Source organism: Alligator sinensis, unplaced genomic scaffold (genome assembly GCF_000455745.1).
Source record: "Alligator sinensis unplaced genomic scaffold, ASM45574v1 scaffold659_1, whole genome shotgun sequence".
In the NCBI taxonomy this organism is placed as follows: Eukaryota; Metazoa; Chordata; order Crocodylia; family Alligatoridae; genus Alligator; species Alligator sinensis.
Window position 1 is genome coordinate 1,283,241 of NW_005842265.1, and position 25,581 is coordinate 1,308,821.

The 25,581-nt window shown below is 43.2% G+C and overlaps 1 protein-coding gene across 1 annotated transcript in view; it reads right to left on the reverse strand.

Moving 5' to 3' along the window:
* Positions 1 to 25,581, reverse strand: part of DENND5B (DENN domain containing 5B) — a 150,126-nt gene that overhangs the window by 31,668 nt on the left and 92,877 nt on the right. Inside the window, exons 9-13 of the mRNA XM_025209042.1 lie at positions 19,798 to 19,891; positions 16,421 to 16,552; positions 14,488 to 14,640; positions 13,631 to 13,709; positions 9,453 to 9,534 (exon numbers count right to left, since the gene is read on the reverse strand). Coding sequence (XP_025064827.1) covers positions 9,453 to 9,534; positions 13,631 to 13,709; positions 14,488 to 14,640; positions 16,421 to 16,552; positions 19,798 to 19,891 — 540 coding nt within the window. The remainder of the gene's footprint in view (positions 1 to 9,452; positions 9,535 to 13,630; positions 13,710 to 14,487; positions 14,641 to 16,420; positions 16,553 to 19,797; positions 19,892 to 25,581) is intronic.

Here is a 25,581-nt window from a genome sequence, read left to right on the forward strand (position 1 = left end):
GCTGGCACTGGCTATGTGACATGAGGAGTGGGGCGGAGGCCAGAAGCTAACTGAAGACTGCAGCCTGTTGGGAGCCTGCCTGTGGGAGGACAGGTCTGGCAGAGACCGTTAATCTGATTTATTACCAGGAACCTGCTGGTGGGAGTTAAAGGAAGCCACATAAGGAGGATCTGCCTGAAAGGAAGGGGGCTGAAAGCTGAGCCCTGCTTGAAAAGATTTTTTTGGCTTGTGTTTATTCTGGATGAAGACTTGGGAACACGAAGAGAGGTTGGATTCTCTCAGTGGTGGGGCTGGAGTCTGAGGCCACAGTCAGATGTGGCCAGGGCTGAGGATTCAGTTGGGGAAGCTAAGGCAGAGCAGTCGCAAAGCCACAATTTGGGAAAAGCCTGCAGAGAGGACACTCCCCACACAAGGGAGTTTTTTTCCCCTTAAAGGAAGAAACAAATTTGAACTTCTGGACTGGTCTTGCCTTTCTGACTGTCACAACCCAAAGTTGTGATTTTCTTGTTTGTGTGTGCTTCGGCATCGCTAAATTAAGTTCCCGCTAAATTGTAGCTCTTTTGCACGGTGGAGTGTTCTGTTGCAATTAAGAACCCGCGTGCAGGAGTTTTTCCCACCAGTTTTGTAGCCTTCTTTGCATCGTGCATTTCTTTTGCATTATGGTGATGCACGGTACAAAGAAGTTCCCACCATTTGTATTAAGATTTCCGCCACATTATTGACCAATCTTAATATAGGCACACGTGGCGGCTAGCTATTGGCTTGCTAGCCGTACAAAAGGCTTAGGTAGTTTCCGCCCAAGTCGGAGAGAGAGAAAGCACGTGGAGTTCAGGAAAGGAGCGTGAGGATCTCTAAGCGCTGCTGATCCTTTCGAACCCAGCTTTTTCCTTAAGAGGGCAACAGAGGTTTAATTTGTCGAACCCACGGAGCTTCAACAACTCCGGGGGACCTAATTCCCGAACCCTCGGAGCCTTAACAACTCCGAGGCACATAACTTCTAGCCTCTCCCCGTCGCGGACCGCAATCCTAGACGTATCCCTATCCTATGGACCCAATTGTCGAACCCACAGAGTCTTAACAGCTCCGGGGGACCTGGGAACTGAGTGAAACCCACGGAGATTCAGCTGCTCCGTGAGAGAGAATTGTTAAACCCGCGGAACTTAAACCACTCCGGGGTCAAGGAACCGAGTCTATCAGAGTCCTCCACTGAGAACTCAAGCGGAGCTGTGCCTGGAAAGCTGACCAGCCTACACCGCGACCACCTTGGGTGTAAGTAAATAATCTTTTCAATCAACCATTACGCCTCTGTGACTGATTCTAGCTCGAGCGTACCATACCGCACCGCGGTTTTCTCCGGCCCCGCGTGCCCGGGCTGCTGGCCACAGCCTGTGTGCACTAAGACGGGCCCGGCTCGCCCCCGAGATCGGGAGCTGGCCCGCACACTGACATCCAAGATACAATTTTGGTTTGCAAGGAAGGCAGGGGGCACTATATTATCCATGTGCAATAACCATCATCACAGTTACAGAACAGGCAAAGCTGATTCATTTTAAATTGTTCATGTGATCATATAACTGCCATCACAACCAGACAATGCTTAGGGTAATGCTTAATATACTACCCCTTAGAACCTCAAAACATTTATGGGCAATTAAAAAAATTATCCATTCTTTAAAATGCAGCATAAACCTTAGTCTGTTTTTAAGTAATTAATCAAATCTTCACAACACTTCCTCAGAGCGGGAATAAAGCATGCCATTGGGTTAAGTATGCTAAATTCAATTTACCATCCACCCTTTGGTATTTCATAGAGCCAGTCTTGTTGTATATACAGAGCTGAAGACGGCACTTTGCTTTTGATATTTTTTTCCCTATGCAGCGGGAGGGATCTTATAATTCAAGCAGAATAGCAAGACCAATGTCATTCTTTTATCAGTCAGCTCTGAAACTACTTAGGAACCAAAACACATACAAGCAGCCATAGGCAACTCATAAGCAGGGTCCGGGGGGCACTTGCCCCCCCTGACAGGGCCATCCCTGCTACTGACACCGCTGGCGGCTTCTGCGGGTGCTCACCAGCCCTGTTCCCACCACTAACGCCGCCGGCAGCTTCTGGAGGTGCTTACCAGCTCCTGTCCCTGCCGCCGGCTTTTGCGGGTGCTTGCTAGCCCCCGTCCCTGCCGCCGATGCTGCCACTGGCTTCTGTGGGTGCTCGCCAGCCCTGTCCCTGCCAGCTTCTGTGGGTGCCCCCCCCGGACTTAGGAGGCACCGGTCACCCATGCATGCTGCACTAGCTATGCTATCTTCTTTGCCTGGGATCACCTGTCTTGCCTTGTGTAGTGGGAAGGCTTCTACTCCAAATCTCTTTCTTTAGCTCTCCCTGTAACTGTTCCCTTCCATGTTTGCCAACTTCACAAAAGTAAAGAACCATTGATATCATCACTTACACAGAGAGAGAGAAATTAACACGACGTGTTGACACAAAAATCAAGCAAACTCTTGACTCCTGTACTATGTACATCTACCTCCAGTTCTCATTGCAATTTCACCTGTCACTATCTAGCCACATGGCCCGTCAGGTTTTCTGCCTTACAATGCAGCATTCTCTAGGCAGGGATTTTTTGTTATTTTGCTGATGAAGCGCCATATCACTACACTCTATAAATAAATATTCCAAGCCATCTAACTTTACTATAGTGAAACAAGTTAATTACCTACTGTCAGTAATCTGAAAAATGTTAATTTGATTAATTGACATTGGAATGTATTAGTAATAACCACATGGCAAAATAAGAACATAAATGCCATACTGGGTCCATCTAGCCAAGTGTAGTGTTGCTGAAAGTGGCAGGGTGGATGCTATAGAGAAGGGGTTCCCAATGTTTATGTGCCCAAAGGCACATTCGAATTTAAAAGAAAAAGCAGCAGGAGCCAATATGAATATTAAAGTATTTAGATCAATCCGATCAATCCCGCGTGGGCACCTGAATAAACCTTGGGGGGGGCACCATGGTGCCCCTGGGTATCACGTTGGGAACCGCAGATATAGAGAGACAGCATTGACCAAGATATCGCTGAAGGAGTGGTTCCCAACCTTGGGCCATGACCCAGATGAGAGTCGTGGGGGCAATGCCGTCAGTGCCACACACAGAAGACGAGCCGCGCCACGTGCTGGGAGCTCCCCAACCCCTAGGCCACCGCCGCTATCGCACTCTGCTCCCAGAAGCAGGTTGTGGCTAAAAAGGTTGGGAACCACTGCTCTAGAGTGATCTATCCCCTATTCTATCCTTCCATGGCATCCACCATTTATTACTTTAGAGATGCCAGAGGAAACATCTCCAACCATTCTGTTCAATAGCCATTAGCAGACCTATGATCAATGAATTTATCTACTCCCATTCTGAACCTGGCTGCACTATCTGCCTCTCCCACCTTCTGTGGCAAGGAATTCCACAAGTTAACTAAATCATGTCATTGTAACCAAGTTTTTGCCAGATAATTATGTTAAATTAGTCTTTCTACTACATCTATGTTATAGTTAGCTAAGTTTTCTAATACATTTACTAAAAAGAGCTTCATGCTTACAGAGCTGCATAGGTCAGTTGGAAGGAAGACTGACTGCAGATAGGAAGGACCTTGGTTTGATCGCAAGTGCAGGTGGTGGGATTTCCACTTTCAGAGCTTCCTTGAGGCTTGCTTATCTGCCTATCCAATGAATACAAGGAGGTACCCAGGTGTAAAGGTGGCTGGAATGTGGTGCTGACCACATCACCATCACCTCCTGCTGAGGTTAAAGGAAAAAGTGTAGCCTGATCTAATTACTTTTATTGTACTTTAAAGAAATCTTATTGGGAATGAACCATCCCCATCTGCCATACTTATTTAGGAAGTACGGCAGAAGACCAGCTTGGCTTAGCAGGGAACTCCTCAGTGAGCTGAAACACAAAAAGGAAATTTACATGAAGTAGAAACTTGGATAAACAACTAGGGAGGAGTATAAGAGCATTGCTCGGGCATGCAGGGATGAAGTCAGGAAGGCCAAAATGCAATTGTAGTTATAGCAAGGGAGGTGAAGGATAAGAAGAAGGGTTTCTACAAGCATGTCAGCAACAAGAGAAAAATCAGGAAAAGTGTGGGTCCCCTTCTGAATGGGGGAGGCAACCTAGCGACAAATATTATGGAAAAAGCTGAAGTATTAAATGCTTTTTTTACCGCAGTCTTCACAGGCAAGTTAAGCTCCAAGTTACTGTACCTGGCCGCACTGTTTGGGGAGGAGATGAGCAGCCAACAGTGGCAAAAGAACAAGTTAGAGACTATTTAGAAAAGCTGGACATGTCTATGGGGCTAGACAGGATGCATCTGAGGTTGATGAAGGAGTTTGCTGATGTGACTCCAGAGCCACTGGCCATTATCTCTGAGAAATCACAGAGAGTGGAAGACGTCCCAGATGACTGGAAAAGGGCAAATATAGTGCCCATCTTTAAGAAAGGGAAGAAGGAGGATCCAGGGAACTACAGACCAGTCAGCCTCACCTCAGTCCCTGGAAAAGACATGGAGCAAGTCCTCAAGGATTCCATTTCTAAGCACTTGAAGGAAGAGAAAGTGATCAAGAACACTCAGCATGGATTCACCAGGGGAAAGTCATGCCTGACCAACCTGATTGCTTTCTATGATGAGATGACTGGCCCTGTGCACGCGGGGAGAGCAGTGGACATGATATACTTTGACTTTAGCAAGGCTTTTGATATACTCTCCCACAACATTCTTACAAGCAAGCTAAGGAAGTACAAGTAGGATGAATGGACTGTAAAGTGGACAGACAAACTGGATGGACTGTCGGGCTCAAAGGGTAGTAATCAATGGCTCAGTGTCTAGTTGGCAGCCCATATCAAGTGGAGCGCCCCAGGAGTCAGTGCTGGGGCTGGTTTTGTTCAATATCTTCATCAACCATCTAGAAGATGGGATGGAGTGCACCCTCAGCAAGTTTGTGAATGACACCAAGCTGGGGGGAGTAGTAGATATACTGGAGAGTAGTGCTAAGATTCAGAGAGACCTTAACAAATTGGAGGATTGGACCAAAAGAATTTTCATGAAGTTTAAGAAAGACAAGTGCAATGTCCTGCACTTGGGACAGAACAATCCCATGCACCTGTACAGGGTGGGGACTGACTGACTATGCAGCAGCTCTGAAGCAAAGGACCTTGGGGTTATAGTTGACAATAAGCTAGATACAAGCCAACAGTGCGCTGTTAGCCTGAAGAAGGCTAACAGCATACTGGGTTGCATTAGTAGGATTACTGCTGGCAGACTGAGGGAAGTGATTCTATTACCTTCTCCAGGTAAGGCCACATCTTACCAGATGGGGCAACTGACAACTGACACCCAGGAAAAAGCCAACCTATTAAATAGGTACTTTGCGTCAGTCTTTCATCAGTCCCATGGGACGCCCATGCCCGCTACAGGGCCGGGAAGTCCGGGTGAGGGTGATCCCCTGCCCTCCATTAATGCTGACTTTCTGAAGGAACATCTTGAGAAGCTGAATACCTTCAAGTCAGCTGGCCCTGACAATCTTCACCCCAGGGTACTCAAGGAGCTGGCGAGCATCATAGCCCAGCCTCTAGCACGGATCTTTGAAAACTCTTGGCGCTCTGGTGTAGTGCCCGAAGACTGGAAGAAGGCCAATGTGGTGCCTATCTTCAAGAAAGGGAGGAAAGTGGATCCGGCTAACTATAGGCCCATCAGCCTGACTTCTATCCCGGGGAAGATCTTAGAAAAGTTTATTAAAGAGGCCATCCTTAATGGACTGGCCGACACCAACACCTTAAGGGATAGCCAGCACGGGTTTGTTGCGGGTAGGTCTTGCTTGACCAATCTCATTTCCTTCTACGACCAGGTGACCTATCACCTGGACAAGGGAGAAGAGATTGATGTCATATATCTTGACTTCAAAAAAGCCTTCGATCTGGTGTCCCATGATCGCCTCTGGGAGAAACTGGCCAATTGTCGCCTTGGGTCCTCCACGATCCGCTGGCTGGAAAATTGGCTCCGGGGTCGGACCCAGAGGGTAGTAATCGATGGAAGTCACTCATCGTGGTGTCCTGTGACCAGTGGGGTCCCCCAAGGCTCTGTCCTTGGACCCATACTGTTCAACATCTTCATTAATGATGTGGACACTGGAGTCAGAAGCGATCAGAACTGGCCAAGTTCGCCGATGACACCAAACTTTGGGGCAAAGCATCCACACCAGAAGACAGGCAGGTTATCCAGGCTGACCTGGACAGGCTCAGCAAGTGGGCGGACGAGAATCTGATGGTGTTCAACGCCGATAAATGCAAGGTTCTCCACCTTGGGAAAAAAAACCCGCAGCATCCTTATAGGCTCGGCAGTGCTATGTTGGCTAGCACTATGGAAGAAAGAGACTTGGGGGTCATCATTGACCACAAGATGAACATGAGCCTGCAATGCGATGCGGCGGCTAGTAAAGCGACCAAAACGCTGGCTTGCATCCATAGATGCTTCTCAAGCAAATCCCGGGACGTCATTCTCCCCCTGTACTCGGCCTTAGTGAGGCCGCAGCTGGAGTACTGTGTCCAGTTTTGGGCTCCACAATTCAAAAAGGATGTGGAGAAGCTTGAGAGAGTCCAGAGAAGAGCCACGCGCATGATCAGAGGTCAGGGAAGCAGACCCTACGATGACAGGCTGAGAGCCCTGGGGCTCTTTAGCCTGAAAAAGCGCAGGCTCAGGGGTGATCTGATGGCCACCTACAAGTTTATCAGGGGTGACCACCAGCATCTGGGGGAACGTTTGTTCACCAGAGCGCCCCAAGGGATGACGAGGTCGAATGGTCACAAACTACTTCAAGATCGTTTCAGGCTGGACATAAGGAAGAATTTCTTTACTGTCCGAGCCCCCAAGGTCTGGAACAGCCTGCCACCGGAGGCGGTTCAAGCGCCTTCATTGAACACCTTCAAGATGAAACTGGATGCTTATCTTGCTGGGATCCTATGACCCCAGCTGACTTCCTGCCCTTTGGGCGGGGGGCTGGACTCGATGATCTTCCAAGGTCCCTTCCAGCCCTAATGTCTATGAAATGGAGTACTGTGTCTGGTTTTGGGCCCCCTGCTACAGAAAGGATGTGGACAAACTGGAAAGTCCAGCAGAGGGCAACAAAAATGGTTTGAGGGCTGGGGAATATGATTTATGAGGAGAGGCTAGAGAACTGGGTTTATTTAATCTGAAGAGAAGTCTAAGTGTGGATTTAATTGTAGCATTCAACTACCTGAAGGGTGGGGAGCTTAACTGTTCTCAATGATAGCAGATGATAGAACAAGGAGCAATTAGGCCTGTGCGAAGTGGCTAGTATTCGCTTTGGATTTGGCCAATTTGGGGGAGAGTGATTCGATTTGGTGATTCAAATCACTGTCCCAAATCGATTTGGCTGAATCTGATTCGGAGATTCGGCTGCTGCCAAATCTCCAAATCACCCAGGCCCCAGGTCCCCTCCCCCCTCCTCCAGCCCCTACTCCCCGACCTGCTACTTACCAGCATGGAGTCCGGCTCCATCTCCCTGCTGCAGTGGGTGGGGACTGCCCAAATCATCGAAGCTCTTTGAATCTTTTCTGAAGATTTAGAGAGCTTCAAATCAATTTGGACCTTTTTATTGGTCCCCTGATTCGATTTGGATTTGGAAATTCAGCCACTGAATCAAGCCGAATCTCCTCCAAATTGAATCACCACCCAAAGCTTCGCAAAGCCCTAGGAGCAATGATCTCATATTGCATCAAGGGAAGCTTAGGTTAGATATTAGGAAAAAACTCTCTCACTAGGAGGGTAGTAAAACACTGGAACAGGTTACCCAAAGAGGTTGTGGAATCTCTATCCTTGGAGGTTTTTAAGACCCAGCTAGAGAAAGTCTTGGCTGGGATGATCTAGTTGGGGATGGTCCTGCTTTGAGCAGGGGGTTAGATGAGATGACCTCCTCAGGTCCTTTCCAATCCTAATTTTCTATAGTTCTATCTCGCTTCAAAATTGGAGTGTGCCATTAATCACATCTTTTCTGACCTTTTTCCTCTTATTCTTTTCTCACATTGAAACTTCTTATCAGGAGGTTGGCTTGAACTGGCAGCAAGTTACAAAAGCCTGACTGCTCAAGTGAGAATGACTCCAAGAGGAACTGCCTGATACTGTCACATCAACCTCCAACTCTTTTTATCCCTGTGGATGTTTAGAGCATAGATCAGTAAAACATTACTGCACAAATGAGACTGGGGCCAGATTGCAGTCCCACCTAGAAACACTGTGCCATATGTGTGTAGCTCTAGGCTCACCCACACTATCCCCTTTTGCAGCATATAACAAAATCAGGAAGTATTTGGCTTTCAAATACAGCAAACAAAACCAAAGCCAGTCCCAGTTTAGAGTTATCTGGATATCTTCATGACACTTCTACTTTGGTTTAATGAAAAACCTTAAGTTTCCCTCCTTTTCTCCAACAATGCCCAAGTAAATTTGGTACTTGTGACAGCACTGGACTTTTTGACAGCAGCCAATGCTTTTTGATCCTCACCAAGAATGCTTCCTTTTGTTTTCAGGCTCTGGCTCTCTTTAGAGTTATATCGGGCTATGTGGTATTCAGCAGCCTTACACTAAATTGCAAGTTCTATACCCCATTACTGGTGCTCCAAGTCACCCACTTGCTGAATTATTAGCCATAATTTAAGATCCCCCATGTTACAACACAGCAGGTAAAATATTAATTTAAGATTAATAATGTCAATGTTAGTATGTTTCAGCTGTTTAATTATGTAATAGGACATTCATCTGATAACTTATGCTATGTTTAAAAAACATCTATAAAACAGCATCTACTTCAGCATTTTTGTCCTAATTTAATGATAAATGCACATTTTAGGAATACTCAGAGAACTCATTAAATTTCAATTTCTTGGTATCATTTTCAAGGGCCTGTTTCCATTGGAATGACAACATGTGGTAAAATGGCCATTTATAATAAATGAATGAGCACAGGTCAACCCTTGCTGGGAGATTTTTACCTCTGTCTGCACTCTCATTTTAATGATTTTCCTTAGCTAACCTATATTCCCCTCTTTCAAAACATACAAATGGAAGGTGCCAGGTAATTAGGCAGCTCTGCTTAGACTTTAAAGAATCTTTTCTACTAAAAGTAGAATATAGGCAATAAAAATTAGAAATCCCCAACTCACAATGCACAAGTCTTATTCTATGGCTTTTTAGTTGAAGTAAATCAAACAAGCATGGGAAATTAAAAGGTTTTATGAGATATAAAGGACATAAGAAATAGCACTACATGAATTTGAATATACACTTATTTCATAGTATAAGGATGAATTCAAAGCAAGTGAAGAATCTTTTCCCAATATTTATTACTTATTAATGCAATAATCCATACTTTTGGGAGTCAAATACAGTACCTCATATCTTGGATAAGTGAGACCCTCAATGTTGGCAATGTAATTCCTGTGTCAGACTTCCTTCTTTCTGGTCCCAGGGCAACTGTAGAGGGGGAAAATGAATTAAAACAGAATTACAATACTTGGATTCAGTGATTTCATCCGTCAGGGGCCAGGGCAGTAGGCCAGACAAATTTCTCCCAGATGACCCCTGAATGGGCCTGGCTCCTAGCAACCTAGCTATCTTAAGCTGGTCTCAGTTGCCTGCTTGGGTTGTGGATGTTTGCTTATAAATAACAGCGTGGGAAGTGCCCAGGACGTTACTCAACAGGACAGATGTCTCCATCTAGCCTGGGGCTTCTGACTCTTTGTTCCTACCTGTTTTCTAGTTCCTGGTTCCTATTTGTTTCCAGTTTCTTGGGTCTTGCTCACTGAATTCCTACTTCCTGGCTTCATCCTTGTTCTTGATTTCTGCCAGCTGGTTCCTGCCGGCTGAGTACTTGTTCCAGCCTGCAGCCCAAAACCATTTGCTCCTGACTCCAATCTAGACCCATGCCTTCTGATAACTAGTGATTGCCCATGTCTCAGTCCCACATAGCTATAGCTGCCTGCTCCAAACCTCCCTGACTAGTGACTCGAGTCTGGGTCCCTGTGTCCTGTTCCTGACACCACCCATATGCCCCCTCTCACTCTGGGCTTGTGGTTCTACCCAAGATCACCACCTACATCCCAGCCCCTTACAGACTTTGGCTTCCTGACCCACCTGCCCTTGATCCCAAGATTACTTGGGGTCCTAGGTTCCCTCACCTTGCCTGTTCCTGATCACCTGGGTTGTGACCCTCAGATGGTCAAGTCCTGACTACCTAAGAGCTGGTCTTCCCCCGACATCTACATGCAACTGTAGAAGACATCCTAAACCAGGGGCGGGCAATTATTTTGGGCGGAGGGCCACTTACCAAGTTTTGGCAAGCTGTTGAGGGCTGCATTTCCCTCTCTGGCACAGGGAAGCAGGAACAGCCCCATGGTCTCAGGCCAGAAGCCTCTGCTAGGCAGAGGTTTCTGGTTGTGGGGGGCAGGGCTGGATAGGCCTTACTGCTGGGTCCTGCCACCAGTTTCCTCTGAGCCCTACTGCCCCTGGGTCCTGTCATCTTTGACAGGCAGCTAGGATCAAATAAATATTAATTTTCTAAATTTTTTAGGGGCCCCATGGGCTGGATAGAATGGCCTGCCAGGCCGGACCTGGCCCCTTGTCCTAAACTGACAATACTAACAAGTGCAAGGTACTGCACCTGGGGAGGAAGAACCAGCAGCATGCCTATAGGCTGGGGAACTCCCTCTTGTCAGCACAGAGGCAGAAAAGGACTTTGGAGTCATTATTGATTCCAAGATGAACATAGGCTGCCAATGCGAGGACGCAGTCAGTAGGGCCAACTGCACCTTGTCATGCATCCACAGATGCATCACAAGCAGGTCCAAGGAGGTGATCCTCCCCCTCTATGCGACACTGGTCAGGCTGCAGTTGGAGCACTGCATCCAGTTCTGGGCGCTGCACTTCAGGAGGGATGTGGACAGCATTGAGAGGGTCCAAAGGAGGGCCACTCACACTCACAAAAGAAGGCTGAGAGGGGATCTGATGGCCATCTATAAATTTACCAAGGGGGCTCTCCCTTGGTAATGGGAGAGATCCTGTTCCCCCGAGCACTACCAGGAGTAACCAGGAATAATGGCCATAAGTTGACTAAGAGTAGGTTCAGGCTGGACATCAGGAAGTACTACTTCAGAGTCAGGGCAGTTAGGATCTGGAACCAACTTCCAAGGGAAGTGGTGCTTACTCCTACCCTGGGGGTCTTCAAAAGGAGGCTAGACAATCACCTAACCAGGGTCATTTGACTCTAGCATTCTTTCCTGCCCATGGCAGGGGGTTGGACTTGATGATCTGCTCAGGTCCCTTCAGACCCTACTAACTATGAAACTATGAAACCACTGACAACTGCTACAGTTACAAGCATATTTAGGGCTGTTGCTCTGCAAAGTGTTTTCCAATTTGTTTCCATGTTATCTAGGTTACTTTTTCTTGCATTAAACCAAGGACAAACATAGAGATTTAAGATGAATCATCTAATGCCTCCTCTTTTGCATATAAAATATATGCATGTTAATCTGTTCCAGAATGACTTATTTGATAAAATTCTTGACAGTTAAACTTGTACAACTGGAGGTGCTTTATTAATTTAACAAGAATTAAGACCAGCATATTAGATGCTAAGAATATTGAGGATTTCTGAACTCTGGTATTGTAAGACTAATTTGCAAGACTTGCTTTGCATTCTGGACTTTGTGCCTGCCAGTCAGATGGCTTGATGGATGCCCATTACTCATAGATACTAAAAAGCTTTAGTGAGTAAGAGACAAGTTTAACCATAGCTACAGCCTTAGAGCTAATCCTGAAAGATGTGTTCCTTCAAATCTGACTTGTGGCATATGAGCAAGATCTCGGAATGGTGATAATGAAAAACATGCGACTCCTTTCCCAAAGGTTAGTGAGCTGCCAGGACAAAGGGAAGAACCATATGCTTGTATACAAATATTAACATCCTTATTACTGTAAAGTATTTTGTGAAGTGCATTGGTTCTGTCCTAAAGGGAAACCTGGATCTCACCTCCCACCCCCTAGTGTTTTATGAGCTGGGTACACCCTGAAAGAGAGAGATCAAACCCCAGGAAGACAACATTAATTCAGCTGAAGCATTTATAGAAAACAATACTCAAAAACAACAGTAATGCAGGGAAGTTCAATGCCATCTGAAAAAGGCATCTTACACATTGGCAGGTGGTTTAATGGCCTTAGAGTGCCAAAGTAAAGGGAATTCTCACTAGGCATGCACTATGAGCTTGGACTGGCCAGTGGAGATCAGTACTGAAGAATTAAGTCTTATCCTTCCTTCCTCCTAGCCTAAGATAGCTTGTATTCACCTAGGAAGATACATGTTTAGGGATTCCAAACTCAATGTCTTGAACAAATAAATAAATAATGATAGGTTATTTATAGGCATGAATGCTACATTTATAAATATTAATTACATTTAACATAAGAGTCCAGACCAATGTTCCTGGTTACATATCCTCAGATACTTATATCTGATAGGTTTTTGTGTATAATGCTCTATTTTCTGGCAAATTCTCTTTAAAAAATGATTAGGAAATGCATCCTATACCAGGTCAAAGCTCAGACACCTGATATGCAATTGGCCAGTAGGTTCCATTACAGTCTAGAACAGCAAAGTTCATCCTCTGAGCATAGGTAGGACAATTTTCATAATTTATTAGCTGGGGTAATAAGCAGGTTATGGATGAGACAGAAACATCTGCTTTTGTAATGCTGTTTCAAGAAAAAAGATATAAAAAGATTTCAGGCTTAGCCTACCTATACACATGCTCATTCGCGTTCTGATTAGAACACGTCTGAGCAGGCTCAATTAACCTAGTTCTAATCAGAACACTCCAGCATTGCCTCATGGTCACGTATATTAAGCCCTCCCTTCCCCGCCCCCACATATTTTAAAATGGCCATGGGGGTGCTTTATCTAAACCTCATCAAATGAGGTTTAGATAAATTGTCTCTCATCCATTTTTAAACACGGGGGAGCTTAATAAACTTGAGAGTGAGCCATTTTAATTAGAGTGGTCATCTGAGAACTGCTCTAATTAAAATTCTTCCCCCCCCGCAAAACACACGTATAGATAGCCTTAAATATCTTATAGAAAATCTACAGTAATACAGCAATTTTAATGGGTATTTAAGGAATATGATAAGACAAACTGGAAAAATATTAGTATCTCAAGTTGACTCATGTTTTCAACCACTTCAGAAATGTTACCACCACCTAACAGAAGCTTATACTCCATTTCATACCTTATTTATTGTTTAGTTTGAGGTAAAATGGAACTAAGGGAAGCATAGCTGATGATTTTCCTGAAGGTGAGAGTTAGTATAGCATGATATATGGAAAATACTATATTTGGCTGAGAGGTCAAGTAAATTTCAGAAAGATCTCAAAATTAAGTGTGACAACAATTATCACCAATACACTGATAATACAAAAGTAACACAAAGTGCTGTTGGTCTCAGTCCTACCAAAATTAACCTCACTCAGTGGTGCAAGATGACATATGGAGAGTTCACTCTCCTAAATACTCACTTGGCGACTCTGCATTATGTTCTTGCTTCTCTTCCCTTTCTTGGTATTGAAGCAAATGGGACCACAAAGCAGATTTCCCCTGGAAACAGAGCATTCAGTAAAGCTTAAAGAGCAGGGAGGAGGATGTCAAAAGAAAAACGGTGATGGTTTTATAGATCGCAGTTTGTTGATTTAATAGATCCAGAAGATCAGTGTGAAGGTTGTTTTTCAAGTCCTTTGCTCCTAGATTAAGGGCACCTACACGCAAGCAGCAAGGCTCATAATTACAGCATGGTAATTACTATGCTTCAGCAGACTCCAATGCTTAAAAATGGCAGTGGGGGTGCTTTAACTAAATCTTGTCAAATCAGTTTTAGTTGAAGTGACTTTGATGCTATTTTTAAGCGCAGGGACACTGATACACGAGATGCTCCAGGTGCTTTAATTAGAGTCACTATCAGAGCCGCTCTAATTAAAGCGCCCCCCTTTCCTGCCCGCTCCTGGAGCACGTGTATAAATGACCCATGAGACCAGGGAATAGGAAAGGACAATCCCAATTTATCACTCTCCTACAAATCATGTAGCCTTGCCTGGCTCCATTGTTCCTTTCCTCCATGTTCTTACCCCAGCCTTCTACTCCTGAGGGTAAAGCTAAAAGTATTATTTTATGACATTATGATTACAATTGGTGGAAAGATGCTCTTCAAAGTCTCAAGAAAATCTTAAGAGTTGACTAGCTTACTCAAAGTGTTTAGATAAACTCAGGCCTACTTAGAAAACCATGCGTTATTTATATGATAGAGGGATGGATTACAATATATACTTTTATTATGTACTAAATGCCATAATCTATAAAGTGCCTTCTTAAAGTTATCGACCTGTTTGACTTGTAGTCCATGGCTCCAGATTCTTTCCAACAGGTCACAAAGACTTGCAATCAGTGTGTTTTCCTCCAGACCTGTTATGTTGGCCTCTCCATGTCCAAGCTCTACTGCTTCGTGGCCCATCTTCTCTACCAACATACGTTTAGTCTAAAAGACAAAATGTACAGAGAATGTCATCCAACAGACTCTGAAATTTGCCAGATTAGCCAGTTTTTAAGAGTACATTTTCTGGATCGAAGTCATACAGTGTGTCTTGAATTCTGATTAGTGTTTCTACTTCCAAATAAAAGAAAAGAATTAAATGGACAGTTTCCAAATAAAGTTTACCATCAGGAATTTTAAACCCCATACACTCTGACTCATGCAAATACATGTAGATGTTAAACTGTTCCTATACAGAGGGCTTTTCTAGCAATCCCAAGAAGAAAGTTCTACTTCAGTAGCCTACACAACAATTGCACAACCTGGACAGTTTCTCTTGAACGGATAGAGACTCCCAATATTTGTTAGAGCGCGAATCACATTTTAATAGAAATTATATGGACACTTTTCCTCCTATTTGTGATCAAGCAAATTACACCTTTAAACAAAAGAAATGCCATGCTGGGTCAGACCACAGGTTCACCAAGCTCAGTACCCCATCTCTCTTTCAATGGCAGAGTGTGGATGCTAACAGAAATCATATTAATGCAGGGCCTATTCAGACTACTCTTTCTCATTCCTCTTCTCTTCTAGCTTTGCAGGGTTCAGAGGCCTAGGAATTTTTAATTTGGCTAGCTGTTTCTTTCCCATTTAATTTCTGGAACAACCAAACAACTGCATATGTGGAAACATAAATACTGAAGACAGTAATCTTTTTGTTCCTTTTCACACAGTTTAGCACCTGGAAATTACAAGATGGAAGAGCTTCTATTTAGTACTCCTTTTGCCATTACAGGGTATGTCTACACATGCTTTTAGCACGCAGCAATAAATTCTGCTGCATATCATGTTGGAGTTTATTGCTTCAGGGCATACCAGCAGAACATGAACCCCAGACCACAGCACATTGAGCCAAGTCAGAGCAGCCCCAGCTAGCAGAGGACCCAGGGTGTCAGCCTGCGAGCCTGGGGCTTCTCCAACTTGGTTCAACATGCTGTGGAGGGGCTGGCTGGGGCACAAGGGCAGGCAGCCCCCACACTGAAGTACCCTTGTGCCCCAACCAGCCACGTCAGCATCTACATTTGCCTTGTTGCGGAGCAAAAAACACCACAGCAGGATAGTACTTGTATTTACAAGTACTACTTTGCTGCAGAGTTTATTAGTTTCATTGAGTTCATAGACATTAGGGGCTGGAAGGGACCTTGTGAGATCAAGTCCAGCCCCCTGCCATAGGCAGGAAGTCAGCTGGGGTCAAGTGATCCCAGCAAGAAAAATATCCAGATGTTCTTTGAAAGAGTCCAGAGTAGGTGCTTGCACCACCTCTGGGGGAAGTCTGTTCTAGACCCTGGACACTCGCACCATAAAGAACTTTTTTCTTATGTCTAGTCTAAATTGGCCTTCCTGGAGTTTATGGCCGTTAGACCTTGTTATCCCTTGGGGAGCTCTGGTGAACAGCTGTTGTCCCAGGTCCTGATGTACCCCTCTTATATAATTATAGGCTGCTACCAAGTCCCCCCTGAGCCTTCTTTTCCAGACTGAAGAGTCCCAGATCCCTCAGCCTAATAGCCCCGGACGCATAGACGTGAGACGTTTACTGCAGAGCTAATTAGTCTACTCTGCAGTAAATGTCTCGTATAGATACGCCTCAGGAAACCACCTCTAGGGATTAATTCTTTAAAATCTCTAGGCAGAGAGTTACCAACAAACTCTGTGGGAAAAGCTGCAGGACAAGATTTATAACAAAGCTATTAATTAATGGTAGAATACACTTAAAAAGAAAGGTTACCTTCATACGGCATTCTTTCAGTAACCCCTCCACAAATTTCCAGTTTGTTTGAGCAATCACAGCTGGAGAAAGGTCCGAGAGTTTGGGCTGCCTTAAATTTTTTCCTAAACTTCTTGCCTCCTGCATATATTTCTACAAGAAGCAGAATTAGCATAAGTACGAAAAATGATAGTCTCCTAATTTCATTAATCCTAGAGAAACAAATGTTGATATAAAAAGTCAGTGAATTATCTTAAGTGTAGGAGTGGAGAAGCATAATACTTTCACTGGACAGCAGAAGCAGCAAGAGATTTTTCTGTGCAATATATATGCAGTAGCAGCAGTCAGACAAGAACTAACTAGAGAACTGTGGTGTTAGCTACTTGATACAGAGTTAGTTGAAGTGTTAATAACTAAGATACCTTCAGTCAGCAAATTCAGTTAATCCAAAACTGCACTAAACATGTCTTTCCATTGTTGTTTGATTTTTGCTAGCAAAAAATTAAAATCACTTGACCAATCTGATCTGATTATGGATGTGAATATAAATCCCAGTAAAGTAATTTTAATGACTGTTTTGCTTAGACCGTCTAGGTAGAAAAACTGTATAGGATAAGGAGGACAATTTAAAAAGATTAACTTTCTTGAATCATTGGCAACTTTAAAAAGTCCACTTAATAAACAAAAATGATTTTTAACTCTTTTTGGAAAATGATATTAATGCAAACTACAGAGAAAAAAAACATTGGCCCTTTAAAAAAAAAGATTTTCCAAGTTAGATGTTAAATCCAACTCAGTGACTAGATTTTTCGGAAGAGTGAAACACTCTCTGTCATTAATGGTCAACATCATTTTTAAAACAATGCCCCATGTTTAATTAACGCAATGTACTTCTTTGTAAAAAAAAAAAAAAAAAGCAAGTCAAGCACTTAAGCTTGGCAAATAATAATAAACTGTTGGAATGCTGCTGAATAAAACAGCTTAAAAACAGTGCTAATGTTCTTATATTGTAATAAGCAAATGCTTCTCATATCCATGCAACACCTGAGACTTCCTCACTTGTTTCCATCTAGTAAATGATGCTTGTGCTTAAGGTCCTATATGCTTCAACCACCATTCAGCTATGAAATGGGATGGGTGATGATGATTCCTTCAGAGAGACAGTGCTGCTGTTTAACTGGACTGCTGGGCTTTCTCTTGAGTTAGGCAGTATACAATGTCTTTACAGCACTCAGACATTCCTTTCTTGGCAGAAACAGATATTGGACTAAGTTGCTTAGTAAGAACAAAACCCAAACTCATATTGCTGCAAGTTAAAATTTATTATTTAAAAAGGAAGATCATTGCAAAATGCAAATCTGGACATATCAGCTAAGAATCAGTTTAAACAAACTTTTCGAATGGAAGATAAAAAATGTTTACCTAATTAAAACCCAAGCACATTATGGGTGAATAAGACAAGAAAGGAGAAAGCCAAATGAAAAGCTGAGACAATGTTTTAGGCAGTAATATCAAGTTGCAACTGAATGAAAGTATGCTGTTCAAACAGTAACCTCAAAATATCTGTTTAATTTAATTAGTGCCAAAATTCACATAATTAAATATTGAAAAAGTAAAGGAACTAGCTAACAGAGAGATCTATTAGGGGAAAGGAAATAAAAAAAAATCAAAGTGCAGTTATAATCTGAAGATTGTGTCTGCGTGGGCATGCCCACCTATATGTGCATGCACCGGGGGGAAACAGACGAACATATTCCGTTTCTTGCAGATCATCAAGCCATATCTGGTTATTACATTGACAAACATTTTTAATTCTGCTAACTTTATTGGTCTTCGAAGTTTTATAGAAAAGCCAGTGAATCAAGTACTATTACCTTTACTGGCAACCTAATTTTGCAGATTGGGGGGAAAAAAAAAACATGCATTGAATTTGAGACCTCAAGCTGAGTGTATAAGCCTAACAATAAAAATAAGTCTTAAAATGGTAAATTTAGCTAGGGTGTGAATACACAACCCCATGACTCCATTTCTATAGTATTTTTCTGAGTATAACCACACTTTATTAAACTACAGAGGTGAGTGCACATTCTATACTAAGGAGAGGTTCCAGTGATGTTGAAGGCAGTGACTTTGTTCTAACAACAACTCAAAGCAGCTTTCAGCAAGAGCAAACAGAACATACCAGACAGCATTCAGAGAACGATTTTTTAGGAGGTCGTGCAGGAGGGGGTGGTCCCTGATCCCACTCCCAGAATGCCATTGAGTTCTGACGAATCAAAAGCTCCTCCGATGGCTAAGAGGAGGCAGATACACCAATGGCAGAAAAAACAGAGAGAGGAGACAAAGCAAAACAAGCATGCATATGATCCACAGCAAAAGTAAAAAAGGAAAAAGTAAATACATGACAAAGCACTGAGAGAGTTATGTTGATACACAAGACAACATTTAGAACTGTATTTGTTGTCACATGAAAACTAGTAATAAACGTTTACAAATGCCATTTTGCTTTGTTTCTGTGAAAAGATGTTTGAACTAGAGTCTAAGAATGGCAATTTTATTTGTTTTTTTAATGGCAGATGACAACACTGGTCAAGTTTAGTCAGTAACATTTGTAGCAAAACAGCACAAACGTTTTATTTTTCCTAATGATGAATTAAAAAAATACAGATAGATAAAAATATGGAAAGAAATATATTTTTAAATGAAGGAGAAACTTAAGAGACAGGAAGAAAAGCACAAGCAATTAAGGATTACAAGATGTGTGGGAGTTTTCAAGCTTTAGGCACAAGTAATAAAACAAACTCTTACTGTTTCAAATGAACTTTCTAATAAGGGTAGTAATCTATTCAATACACAACAATACAAAGCCTCTACAACAAATCCTGCCTCAGTCTTGAAACAGTCCCTTTGTTTATCTTAAGGTCTCTACAAAAGTTAAATGCATCATACTGGACTGGATCCTGCAACTGGCTTCACAAATGTAGAGACAGGATTGGGTTCCAGAGCAGCAAATAAGCATATGAAATACTGAACTAAATTGTGACCCTGTATTATAAACAGCTAAATAAGATAGAAAAATTAAACCGCAAGTCTGTTTTCTTTCCTTTCATTTGCACACTGCAGTATTTGCAATCATGAACTTTCAGGTATGATAACAGTCCAACCAATATATACCAATTGCAAGTTCCTTTATAATTTTTTCCTTAAAAAACAATATCCCGTTACAATACTATGGAGATAATTTTGAATATTTTAAATGTGCTTTTGATACAAACATCTGCAATGTCCAGGAATCTAATAGTTACAAAGATGAATGCAAAACTTATGGCAGGTATAAATCAAGTTACATTCATGTTCTGGGTTCAGGTCTCCTGGTGCCATCAGATAACACCACCTACCTCTCTCAAATCATTGTCCAGTCCAATATGTTCCGAATGTTGTCTGAGGCGATCTTTCCTACGTTGTGCTGTAGCACTTCGACTGGCCCACCGACTGAGAAATTAAAAGGGGAGGAAAAAGAAATAATGTAACACAGGAAATTGCATGGGAGTTTTTGTCAGTAGCTACAGAATCTCTCTAAGAACTGAGCCTCATAAAGCAAAAACATGTAACAACACTTGCAAACTGTCATAAATATTTGTGTTCAGGAATTTTTAGTATCTCTGAAGGTGCAGGTCATGGTGCAAGACAAACTATGAGCCTGGGCTTGGGTCGGGGCCAGGTGGCAGACTGCCAAATGTTACTGCTAACTGGCTGACAGCACTGTCCAGGAGGAGTTAAGCTGGGTGGGAAGTATATGGCTGTTCAGTCTCCCGTGAGCAACAATCTTGGTTGTTCCCGAGTTATTTTTTTTCTGGAGCAGCCATTTTTGCTCTGGGAGAAAAAGCTTTAATGTCTATCCACTTTTGTTTGCTACTGGGAGAACAGCAATTCTCTCAGTAGAAACATGGGGCATTTTTACATGTGCTCCTGCCACAGCTCAGGGAGCTTTTAATTAGTGAGCCGTACTAATTAAAAGCACCTGGCACAGAGTCTGGTGCAGGTGCATTAGTGGTGTAGTGCACGTCCGTGTTGAGAAAATGGCAGCAGCATGCTTTACACTAAAGCACATAGAATGTGTTTTAGTTCAAAGTGTACCTGGACTTGATGCAGCACCAGGCGTGTCAATTTATGTGGATTTCTAGTGCATCAGAGCAGACCTGCCGCACGTGTGTAAATGCCCTGAATGTCTGCCCATGGCCCTAATCAGAATTCTGGTCAGGAGCCACAATTAAGCTAGTTTTTAACCCACTCTTTTAGGGAGGGGAAGTGGGGAGGAAGATAACATATACTTATAGCATTTGAAAAAAAATGAACTCCAAATGTTTAAGATGAGATGAATGCTTCCATGTATTATGGGTTACTTCCTAGACAGGATTCTGGCCAGCATCTCTACTAACTCTTCCATTTACAATAAATCAATATCATCTTGTAACTGTTTAATGCACTTCACACGTTTTACAAATCTTTACACTTTGAACCAATTACCTTTGGCCAAGAAAGTTCAGCCAAGGATAAAGAATCAATAACAATCAAAGCATGGCCAGGAAACAGAACATGACTGTTCTTTTTAAACCAAGTCTGTACAACTTAACCAAAAGGGTTGGAATACACTGTTCTTAAAGTCTTTTGGGATTGCAATACATTTTTCAGTTTGCTTATGTCACTATATATGACATATATATCTACAGGTATCTAATGAAGCATTAACCAAGTTTTTATTCTTTATTAGCAGTTTGGTAATTAAATCGGAAAATCATTGATATCCTGGTCTAACATGCTCAAGTATTACAGAAGAATACATACAAAGTAAAGCCATGTGGCTGTATCCACAGAATTTTTCCACAGAACGTTGTTTGTGGGAGCAGGGAGTTGCTTTTGGTTATCATATTTAAAAAATGTTGTTATTTTAAGGAAGCTTCTAACTTTCTAGCTGCACCATCCTCTACTTAGTCATTTCCGCACATTTCTCTCTTGCACTTGCACTGAAAGCAAAAAGTGCAACACAGCTTTCACATAGCAACACCCATGGGCGACTGCTGCCACCTTAGCCAGGGTGAGCACATGCCCCCCTGCCACCAGTCCCACCCACCGAAGGGGGGGTTCCCCCATGAGCGATCCAAAAGCTGCTGCAGCGAGTGCAGCGATCGGCCGGTGCTTGCAGGGAGGGTACTGGCGGTCCCGCCTGCCCCCCCTGCCCATTGCCTAAGCAGCGAACATGGCCGTCAGGGGGTGCACTGGTGCTCACTGTGCACCCTCTATGCGTCACCACTGGCCACACCTTTCACTCACCTTTCCTTTCAAGCTATTTCTGAGAGGCCCTTTCTATCAAGGGAAACTGATCATAACAGCTTGTGTGAATGATGTTATTCTACAACAATCTAGTTTCCCAGGTAGGCACTTTATGCCAGACTAGAATGGTCTGCCAGACCTGAGCTTTTAACACTTTTCTTTCCTCCCCTTTCTCCCCTCCCCTCCTTTTCTACCCTTTGTCTTCCTCATTTCCAGCCATTCCCTTTTTCACAGACAGCATTTTTTCTACCTTGTAAAACTACTACAGTAGAGTCTCCCTAATTTACCTCTGGCTTTTTTTCTCCCCCTCCCTTCCATTTTCTACCTTTTGTTTTCCTAATTTCCACCTATTTACATTCTCACTGACATCCTGTCACACTTTTAGCTTCTTTCATTCCTTGGAGTCTCAGACCAGCAGAGACTCCCTATGCCTGAAGAACGGTGATTGCACCTGAAAGCTTGCACAGAACTTTTTTCCAACTACTCAGTTGGTCTGATAAAAAATATCACATCTACTCAAAGAACCTTGCCTGGCATGTCTATCCACCTGGACATTGCATTGTAGCAGAGAGCAATTCCAGAACAACAACTGTGGACTAGCTAATTGCACACATATTCTAGTCATTTTCCTCATGTAGACAAGCCTAGAACAACATGTCAGAGCCCATTAAAAGGTGGTAGACTGACAACTTTTGGAGATTTAGGTTTCTGTTTAAAGGTACAACAAATACAGAAACAGTAGAGAGACTCCACGTTTCCTCAACTGAGGAGAAATTACCCAATTCTGGCATCATCTCAATAGGCCTCTAGCCTGGTATTAAAGGCACACGTAAGGATGACAGAGTAGGGTTTTTTATGCTAATTAAATTGTTACTCCCACATACTATAAATAGATAAGAAAGACATCTATGAGCAAGGGCTAATTAAAGCCAAATGCAGTGGTGCTTTCTGTGATTCTGACACCAAATGGATTACAAAATGGAGGGAAATTACTAACCCTGAAATTACTGGCCTGTCAGCACCTACATTACAAGATGGTTATGACTTTCCATTGCTTTGTTGCACGATGGACTTGCATCAGTGAATCAGTGGGCAAGCAGCTGTTTCCTCATTGCTAATCAATTGAGCCAGTTCCTCTCTCAAAATGAGCATTTCTATCTTTACTAGTTTCTAACTAAAAAAAAAATCAGTTCCCTGTAGATGAAATTTCTGGAGTTTCATGTTTCTGTAGATTAGTTAAGGTTTAAAGAAATTATGCTATCAGTTTTCTGATGACCTATGATAACTTGTCAAAGTAGCTAGATAGGTTTAAAGATGACTCAGACAGTTAAGAGTAGTACCCCACTTAGATACTGCAATCTCTGCTTCTGTGGGCATCCTGTGCATTTTAGCAGTTATAGTTCTTTTGTATAATTTTACTCATTTGACTAAGCCAGGAGTTGTCAACCAGGAGTATGTGTACCCCTGGGAGTACTTGAACTGGTCCTAGAGGGTACGCGTGGGCAGGTGGGGACGGAGCGCTGCCGCCTCCCAAGAGCACGGCCAGGGTGGGGTGAGGGCAGCGGCGCCCCTCTGTGGGGTGGGGAAGCTCGCACACTGTGGTCACTGCCACTACACACCAGCCTGGGGAACTTCCCCGCTCCGCAGAGGGGTGCCGCTGCCTTCACCCCAGCCTGGTGAGCTCCCCTGCCCTGCTTCTTGGAGCCTGTGGCGCTCCATCCCTGCCTGCCTGCACGCCGTCCCCACTTCCCTTCTGTGTGTCCAGCCACACGCCACCCCCACACCCCACTCAGTATCTGGGTGCATGCTACCCTCTCCCCCCGCCAGCTTTTGGCCATGCACTACCCCCCGCCATTGTCCAGCTGCCAGGGGTACTTAGACTAAAAAAGGTTGAAAACCCTGGGACTAGGCGATTCCGAAACTTTCAGCTAGGACAACAGGACCCTCTCTCCCCTACCCAACTATAAATCATTCAGTGGTTGCCTACCCCTGGTCTGGGGCCTACCCTTGATGCTGTCATGGCACACCAGGAAGTTCTTGCTGCCTCACTCAGACGCTCTCTTGAGATGCTATACATCCTGGACACTGTCACACAGTTGGTTCTGACTTTGAAAACATCTTTTTTTTTCTCCCAACATTTGGCCTTCCCAATCAAGTTACGTGTAATTTGAGGGCATGTGGTATGCAAGAAAATATGCTACCAATACGAAGAAATAAGAATTTGTTGTGAGCATTGCACAAATGAAGGAACCAGTGGTAATGAACTGAAAACAGTGAATGTGTTCTACTGCTTATGCTGCTTTTGCCTTGTATACTCTTTCACATCAAGCATGCATTTTCTTCATCATTCCTGCCGTTTCCAATAACTGCAAAAATGAACGTTTAGACATAAGGAGGGTACCAAAGCTGTGTTTGTAGCTCAGAATATATATAAATAGTTAAATCGGGTATAAAAGTATACAATTATCTCGAAAATGTATACCAATGCTTTTGCATAAGTAAACATTCATCATATTGAAGGTAAAGGTGCCTAAAGACAAACTCTGAAAGTAATTTTACTTTTGTTATCCTGTTCTGTTTCTTGATTTCTCTTTTTTTTCTTATACTTTTATTTGCAGAAGATTCTCAAAGTGTGAAATTGCCATAAGTCATTTATGTAAATACTGGCTTTGACTCTGAAGAATGATAGTGACTTACCCCAATCATATGCTATATATTTTAAGATTTCCAAAAGAGTGTCAAAACACTTAAGTCACTAATATATTCCTGTGAGGAGTAAGCACTTCCTACTCCATTTCCGTTAGCATGTTCCTTTTGTTACCAGGAGACTTAGGGTAATGTTACTTTTAAAAATCACAGTATTTGAGCTAGAGTAATATACTGCTTGCTAATTCCACATAGGTTAGTTTCATCTACATTTAATTCTTTGTCTGTCTTTATTGGAGGTAGGGAAGTTTTTTTCTTCTTCCCAGAAAGACAGTATAGACTCTATTTTTAAAGTGTGAAGCTCATCAGAAAGTCGGGGGTCTTGTAGGCTACAACTAGTAATGAAGTAAGGCATTTCTGTTGTACCAAAATGTGCAGTGTCCTGACTTCATGAATACAGAAAGGATCAAACAACCAGCAATAGCTTCCTGCTTACAGCACCACACTGTAGTGCCCACTTTCTAAGCCACACACCCATAATGATTCTGGCTGTCAGGCTTCCTTCTCTGTCTGTTTTTAAGCTCTGTCTCTGCTTCTTCATTTGAGCAGTCTCTTCTATTCTTAACTGTACCTGTGCAATACCCAGTAAAACTCTTCTGCCAAATAATTCAAATGCCTGAATACATTGTGAGAAGGCAAGAGAAAAGTGGGGCCATTTCAGTGTAGGAGCCAGAGAAAGATTGTTTGCTTAACATGGAAATCGTAGGAGAAAGTCCTGAAAGGAAACCTATTGAGAAGCCAAGTCCCTGAGAGGGAAAAGTAAATTCACTACTCTACACTTCAAATATACTAAATTAGTACACATTGTGGGAGGGGAAGAATGTCCTTTAAACTTCACACCCCCTCCCCCAAAAAAACCCCCAACCCCCCAAAAAACAAAACAAACCCCATTCATTTCTGGAGTGATAGATTTCTATAAATCAGGGGTATCATACAATTGAGCCACAGAGGTAGGTCATCTGGCCTGCGATCTCTTTCCAAGGCTTCTCACTATCATATCAGAGCCCTGGTGAGGAAAGGTGCACCAGAATGGAGGAGTGGGAGCAGGAGTAGCTCACTTGTGGGGGTCATGTCACAGTAGCTAGTCAGCCTAATGCTGCTGTTGGTGGAGGTGTTGGTGTGGCCCCTACTGTGACTGCCACTGT